The sequence below is a fragment of the Polyodon spathula genome, chromosome 2, assembly GCF_017654505.1.
Source record: "Polyodon spathula isolate WHYD16114869_AA chromosome 2, ASM1765450v1, whole genome shotgun sequence".
Classification (NCBI taxonomy): Eukaryota; Metazoa; Chordata; class Actinopteri; order Acipenseriformes; family Polyodontidae; genus Polyodon; species Polyodon spathula.
Genome location: NC_054535.1, coordinates 58,517,237 through 58,525,555, shown reverse-complemented (window position 1 = coordinate 58,525,555; position 8,319 = coordinate 58,517,237). Strand labels below are relative to the sequence as shown.

At 39.5% G+C, this 8,319-nt stretch overlaps 1 protein-coding gene across 1 annotated transcript in view; it reads right to left on the bottom strand.

Moving 5' to 3' along the window:
- The window catches only part of LOC121298802 (glutamate receptor ionotropic, delta-2), a 611,129-nt gene extending 609,799 nt beyond the window's left edge, over positions 1-1,330 (bottom strand). The window contains exon 1 of the mRNA XM_041226028.1: positions 532-1,330. Coding sequence (XP_041081962.1) covers positions 532-619 — 88 coding nt within the window. The 5' untranslated portion in view covers positions 620-1,330. The remainder of the gene's footprint in view (positions 1-531) is intronic.
- Positions 1,331-8,319: the final 6,989 nt, after the last annotated feature.

Sequence of the window (8,319 nt, the reverse complement as noted above, 5' to 3'; positions counted from 1 at the left end):
CAAACAAACACAAAAAACCGCGAAGCTAAGCCATCTCCTAAGCAACATTTTAAATAAACTATTTCAACCACTAAGCACAACAAGCATCCATGGTTAGCTGGTATCCAGGAAATCAAACATTACTTAAACCACCTGTTTTCTGACAACATGGGTAAAGCTCCATTATACTTTATGCCTTGTGTTCATATGGCAATAGACAAGAAATAAACTTAAAACACACACACACACACACACACACACACACACACACACATATATATATATATATATATATATATATATATATATATATATATATAATATATATATATATAATATATATATATTTTGTTGGACTTATGTCAGTATACACCTAAATATAGGCCTACAATTAAAAAAAAAAAAAAAAAAAAAAAAAAACTTAATTGAAACTGCCTGTTATATAAGTTTTTCAAAATACTAACAATGATTTGGAGGAAACGTGAGAAAGTGACGAGGTATTAAATCAGAATGGAATGCATTATTTCAGTACATATATGATTCAATACTTACCAATATGTATAATAGAATCACCAGCCACGGAGTTCCAGGTTAGAGTCGAGAAGATTGTCAGAATGAAGAAAACTGGAAAAACTTCCATCGCCCTTTCCTTTTTTCAAGATAATTTTTTTTTGTAAGAGTCGAAGCCAAAACGAGTTCGAGGAAATAGTTTTAAATTCCGATTGCCTGTGAATAGTTGGCAGAAAAGGGGCGTTTTGTCTTTGCAGCAACAGCGTCACTTTTGGGTGCTTTTTTGCATGAAAATAGCTGCCTTGAATTGCAAGAAAAATTCTCCCAGATTCCGGTTTGCAATTGCTATCTAAAATCAAAAGATGTTGAAATTGCATTGATTCCTTTAACCATTTCCCTTGTAATGTAATCCAGTGCGATGAAGAAAATAAATCAAGGAGATTGTTAATACAAAGATTACCCGTTACCTATATATTCTTGAAATCTTAAATCTGGCTATTTTTTAATAGCACATCATGCCTCAGTGTACAACTACCATTCCTGTAGGCTAAACCAAAAAATAAATAAACAAATAAATAAATAAATAACTGAACTTAAGAGATGGAGGCAAACGGTTAAAGTGATTTACGTATACAATATAGGACTCAAATCAGCAGCCGTGCTTTAATTAAACACAGACCATTTCGTCTTGGTAACAGCGGTGGTTACAGACGAATAAATGCCAGGGAAAACAACGTAATGTCTTTGCTGGATGCTCTGTAGTTTCTCGCAGTAGAGATGCAGGGCAGCAGCGAAAAGAGAGCAGCGACAAGAAGGCAACATCAGCACCCAGCAGCACGTTGTCTGGAAATGGATCAGGAGAAACAGGGAAAGATAGCAACATCAGAGCAGAGCATAGCTCCTCCCTTGCCAGCTCCTCCCTCCATCTGCAGTGTACTCAAACAGGTTTCATGTATTAACAGTAAGACTGGACAGTAAAAGCTTTGGAATATCAGGATAAAACCATCGTAAAAAATAAACAGAAACAAAACATAATTTAGTCGTGCGTTGTCGTGTGTGGGGCTGTGATTGAGACTGTTAGTGATCTGCGTTTAAAAGTAACAGCCAGTATTTAGAGGTACGTGTACTAAAGAAGTAATTAAACATTTATGTCACGTTTTGAATGTTTTACGTATGAGTTCCAAATAGAAATTACATCACTGGGTTGTCGTCACTGAAATGAAGTAAATACATAAAATACATCAATAATGGCAGTCTACCACCCTTCATTATTTGTTGTTTGAGTGTAACTTAAGCCTTATTTTATACTCAGAATTACTCTGGGTGTAATCCACTGAAATTGGTAATTTGTTAAATATTACCATATGAAAACGAGTATGCAGCTATATGCAAATTTATCAAACCATTAGCAGTAATAATTCCAATGCACAATAATTCCCGCTTCTGTTCTGGGATATGTACTTAATTGAAACGCGTTAGTTTGCCATGTAAGCTTTTTTAAGTTTGCGAACCCCAATATTGAATATTCAATACATTTGTCAAAACGCAGGCGATAAAGAAGAGTGTCAGAATGAAAGCAGAATGTTTTTACAAGAGACAGACAGGCATGGGTTCAAATCTCAGGACAGCTGCTAATTTCTGTGCGACCTTGAGCAAGTCTTACCACCTTGTGCTATCTGAAAACTGGGTTTCAATTTCAATTTATTTTCTTATGTAACGACTTTTATGTCAGTTTCTCAAAGCGCTTTACATGTCAGTTAAAAATGAAAGAAATATACAGTATCGAAGTAGTACAAATTACAAAAGCAATAATAATAATAATAATAATAATAATAATAATAATAATAATAATAATAATAATAAAAAGAAAATCGAGACAAAGCTGTTTACCATTGGAAACAAGTTATTGCATTTTGCTGTATAAACTATTGTATTTCTATAGTCAAGTACTTATTCCTCTTGCATAACTGAATGGAATTTGATATTCCTTATTTAGAATACCGTATTACTTCAAATTACCGTCTGCCGTGAATAGGCAACGCCCTCGAGTATGCTCCCCTTTCAGATATTAGATTTATAATACACACCACCCTCGAAAAAAAACGCGCTCAATAATGAAACATGTAAAAAATGTTCCCTACCCCAGCTCAAATAAATGCAGCAATTAATAAAGAAATGCATACAACACACAGTATGTCAAAACATTAGAAAAAGAAACAAAATTAATTGAATAAGCTTCAATAAAATGTTTTTAAAAGAATACAATTGCACACTGGAGCATACCGATATTTTACTGTAAAGTGTAGGAACCCAAACAAAAAAAGAAAACCGTAGGTACACAGCACTATGTACTAATTACAGCAGCACTAAAATAAATGACCCTGGCGATGGCACTGTGTTTGTCTTGTTTGTTTTTTTGTTTGTTGTCTTGTTTGGTGTTATATGTGTTGTAAGGGAACACACATACGACAATTTGTAATAGTGTGTGTGTGATGTTTGGGTGTGTGTGTGTTGTGTGTATGGGGGTGTGTGTTGTACCCTTCCTGGGATCCTGATATGGAGGGTGGGGTGGGAGGGGGGGGGGGGGGGGGGGGGGGGGGGGGGTTGTGAGAGACTGTGAGGGACAGAGAGAAGGCCTGTAGCTATGAAGCAGTGAAAGAAACCAGAACGAGTCTGAAAAGCAGAGAATGAGAGTGTGAGTGCACAAAATAGAAGAAATTAAAGAAGTTATTTACAAACTGCTAACCAAGATCATGCAACAGTCTCTTGACACAGGGGTTGTACCAAGATCAGACAACAGTCTCTTGACAAAGGGGTTGTACCGATCCACAGACAAAACCGAACCAGGAGCCTGACTTCTATTATATGTAAACTTATGGAAACTATAATAAGATCCAAAATGGAAAATTACCTATATGGTAACAGTATCCTGGGAGACAGTCAGCATGGTTTTAGGAAAGGGAGATTGTGTCTAACTATTTGACTTTTTTCAGGATGCAACGTCGACTGTGGATAACTGCAAAGCATATGACTTACTGGTTTATTTTGATTTCCAGAAAGCTTTTGACATAGAAGATTAATTCTCAAACTGAACGCAATAGACATTCAAGGAAATGCATGTACATGGATTAGGGAGTGGTTAACATGTAGAAAAATGAAAATATTGATTAGAGGAGAAACCTCAAAATGGAGCGAGGTAACCAGTGGAGTACCACAGGGATCAGTGTTAGGTCCTCTGCTATTCCTAATCTACATTAATGACTTACATTCTGGTATGGTAAGCAAACTTGTTAAATTTGCAGACAATACAAAAATAGGAGGAGTGGCAAACAATGTTGCAGCAGCAAAGATCATTCAAAATGATCTAGACAGCATTCAGAACTGGGCAGACACATAACAAATGACATTTAATACAGAAAAGTGTAAGGTACCGCATGCAGGCAATAAAAATGTGCATTATAAATATCATATGGGAGATACTGAAATTGAAGATTGAATCTATGAAAAAGACCTAGGAGTTTATGTTGACTCGGAAATGTCTTCATCTAGACAATGCGGGGAAGCTATGAAAAAGGCCAACAAGATACTTGGATATATAGTGAAAAGTGTTGAATTTAAGTCAAGGAAAGTAATGTTAAAACTTTACTATGCATTAGTAAGACCTCATCTAGAATACTGTGTTCAGTTCTGGTCACCTTGCTAGAAAAAGGATACTGCTGCTCTAGAAAGAGTGCAAAGAAGAGCGACCAGAATTATTCTGGGTTTAAAAGGCATGTCATATGCAGACAGGCTTAAAGAATTGAATCTATTCAGTCTTGAACAAAGAAGACTACATGGTGATCTGATTCAAGCATTCAGAATTCTAAAAGGTATTAACAATGTCAACCCAAAGGACTTTTTCGACATGAAAAATGAAACAAGGACCAGGAGTCACAAATGGAGATTATGTTGAAGAGCTGATTTGGGTTTATAACCCCAAGATGAAGAGGGGCCATTGCCTCAAATTGGAGAGCCACTGGATCAGGCCGTGCTAGGTACTGGAGAGGATAAGGGACGTGGTATACCCGGTACAGCTGCCGCAGAGAGGGCGCAAGGTGGCCCTGCATTGGGACCAGCTGGCTCCATACCGGGGAGGAGACCCGGCGGTTCCTCGCCACCGAGCTCTGTCCGTCCGTCTTCTGTGGCTGATGGGACCAACACAAGATATATTACTCTGATAACAGGTATCAATTTAACAGGAGCACAATTACAGTATTCACCGTTTTGTCCCCATATTGCGTATTATTTAACTCAGTGCATGATTAGGATTCTGATGTTGGCGAGTTTTGCAGGTAAAAAATAGAAATGCGCACTATTTTTCATTCCTACTGTATATTCACTGCCGTGTGCAGAAAGCTAGTATGCTACTTAGCTTTTCATATTTTTCATAGTGTCACGTTCAAGGTAAAAATCAGGAAGGAAACATACTCCTAGTGGTTAATTTTCATGCACTGGGCACATTGAACCTAAGCTTTATGAGAAATAAAAAAAGACATTTTGCTTGTATTAGGATAACAGTCTCCTTCAGAGTTTGATCAGGAACAACGATGATAACATTAAAATGTTTTATCCAAAACTGTTCCTAATTATTAACATTTTTCTACAACAATAATGCAAGACTTAGGTTTCTAACAATGTTTTATCATGTTTGAAAAATATCTTACAAGTATTAAAGAACAATCAAATGACAATTAAAACCAGTTACTGTTTTCAGTCAGGAATACTAATCTAAACCACTCTATACAATGCATGTATTAATTCTATTTATTTCTAAGATCTCTATATTTCAGGCAATGAATATATGTGTACCCTCTTCTTTGAGGTGTAATTGATTCAGAGTGGATTGGTGATGTCAGTCAGTAGGTAAAGGCTTTTCAGGCAGAGTCTCAAATCAGGATTCAACTGCAGAGGCTGGGTTCAAATTCTCAGAAGCTCTGTTGAGGATTGGAAGATGAAAAATAATCCTTTGGTATCGATTAAAGTTTTTATGTCCAGTTTTTCAGCAGCCTACTCACCTTTCATGACGTCACCTCAACCTCTGCTCATGTGGTTACAATATGTCTGCTAACTATCAAGCTTACCTAAATGTTTAAATTCATACTACAAAATACTTAACAAGTTCAAGCAAAAATGCAAATGCTACGCTAAGTTAATATAATTATAATGCATTCGTTTGAGTATATATAAACATAAGCTTATCACGTTTAATGAGTAAGTTTAACATTTTAATTATCTTAACACCTTCGCAAAAAATAGACTTCAGCCTATTTTCTCAGAAACCCTTTTCTAATGAGTGATATTGCAAGACCAAACAACACCATGACCTTTTGATTGATAAAAAAAATACACTGCCTAGTGTCCATTATGGGGTATAAATTCATTTTTCTGAGAAAATGGTTAGTTAGAAAAAGTCCTTAGCTCTTGCCTAGCTATTACAAAAATCTGAAGTGTTGCTGCGTCGCCAAAAAGGTGTTAAAAGAAAAATCAGCTGTAGTTCATCTTTCAGAGAGACTGATGCTAGTGACCAGAAAGCATAGGTTTATTTTTTTTAAATGTAGAAAATGCAGTATGCAGCTATACGTTTTGAGAGAAACTAGCTAGCAGCAAGCAGGCAAGCTCTTCAGGTCAAGAGGGATCCCATCCTTTTTCTGTTCCCTCCTCCCTCAAAGAGTAAAGCTGCTCCCAGGCATCCAGTATCTTGCATCACAGCTATGGTGATCTCTCTCCCTCTCTCTCTCTCTCTCTGGTTGGCACCTGTAATGTACTGCAACTCCCTCAGTAAGCTCCCTACACTGCAGGCAAACCATGCTTCCCATGACTCTCCAGTCTACTGGCTGTTTACACTTGAGGCATGTTGCTTTTATTATTTCCTTTCCATTGAAATTAAACTAAGCTAACCTCAGTATAAACACATCTTCCAGGGGAGCAAACGCTCTTTTTAAACTGGTCCTGTTTTTGCTGGCACTTCTCAAAACTACAATATGTTATTGAAATCAATGGGAATGGCAAATGGCAAACAGCAAGTGCTATTTGTCCAATATAAACGGTGGATACTGTATTAACGAAAAACAGAAAAATTAAAAAATTTACTACCACATCTGAGTGCCATAAGGTGTACAGATGGTCTTGTTCAGGGGCCAGACTCACAGCTGGAGCTGGATGCCAGAGGGTGCCTTGCGCCCGACTGAGGAGATCCATGTGCAGCAGGATCTCCCAGGGCTGGCCCTGCAGCAGCTGGCACAAGTTCAAAAAACAGATTTTCCTGGGGCCACCAGGAGAATTGTCGCTTTCTCTCTCCTGAGGAAGCAGCGGGAAAGCATACAAAAGTGCTTTGAGCCATTCATTGGCAAGGGCGTCGACACCTAGTGGACCGCCACAACGGTGCAGGGAGACTCACAGGTGGCATTGAGTCATCGCTGCCAAGGCAAAGAGATCAACCTGGGCTTCCCTGAAGCGATCCCAAATGCGCTGCACCACCTGAGGGTGGAGTCACCATTTTGATGGGTGAGGATCCTCCCTTGAGAGGAGGTCTGCCGCCCAGTTCACCACTCCGGGGAGTTGAACAGACCGGAGGGACAATAAATACTTGTGTGCCCCGATCAGGAGCACAGGAAGGAAATGCTGGAGAGCGGACTGGAAAGGGAAAAGTGTAATATCGGACCTGTTCCGACATAGGACCACAAAGGGTTAAACAACAACACCCCACTCCCGCTGGTTGACCAGCGATCCAACACAATCTACGGGAGATTCCTTAATCCTTTGTGGTCCTATGTTGGACCAGGTCTCACATTCCAGTTTTCCCTTTCCAGTCCGATGTCGGACCCTGTCTGACATCATCAAAAAGATGTCAAGCAACTGCTTATTCTAAGCTCTGCACAAATCAAAAGACTGATGCTAAACGAAAACTAGAGACTGTTGCAACACAACAAACTACGGTGTGGATATACTGGATCAAATGGCACGGCTGTATTCTGTCAAAGGTGGTACTCGCTGGTGGCCTGTGGCTGTTTTTTATAATGTTTTGGACTTGACAGCCATCACAGCTTTGGTTTTGTACAAGGAGCGCACCAGTGTGACAGGAGTGAAAGGAGTCCCTCATGTAATTCACCCTCCCAACTACTGGCAGAGCTGTGCAGGAAGGACCGAGACCGAGGAGAAAGGCTGAGTCAGTGTTGGGGCAGAAGCCGCAGTGGTAGCAGCCATCTTAGCTTGGGGTAGGACCTCATGGTCGAGCCCCATTATTACAATCAGCTGTGCTGCGCTCAACAATTGGCTGAGGTGGGGCAGTGCACTAATTGCAGGGGTGGGGCTCAGCACTATTTAAGCTGTGGGGTTCTGCCATTCAGTCTCCCTATCCTGAACTGAGATGGTCGTGCTGCGTGAGCGCTCTGAGTTTGTTTGTTTTTTGTTGTGCTTGTATACCCAGACTTAGGATTTCCAGGCCGGCTGCCTCCGAGCCCAGACTTAACCTGTGATCCTTGACATCTCCAAGAACTACTTATCCTGCTTGGGAGAGGGAGCCCAAGCCACCTGCTGTTTGGTGTGGATTGTTTGTTTTCATTGCAAGCCTCTGCTTACCATAGCTGGTAACAGAGGCAATTTTTTTTTGTTCACTGCAATTGTGTGGAAACCCATTGCTCAGGACTTTGTACTTTTGGGTGTGCTGTAAATAAAAATCCAACCACCAACTACATGGTTCCTGTCTCCATCACTTCGGGGTTACGTTACTTCCTCCCATAACTCAACACAACCGGCAGTACAATCACTCGGAGGGACTTCATTTTGCAGCTA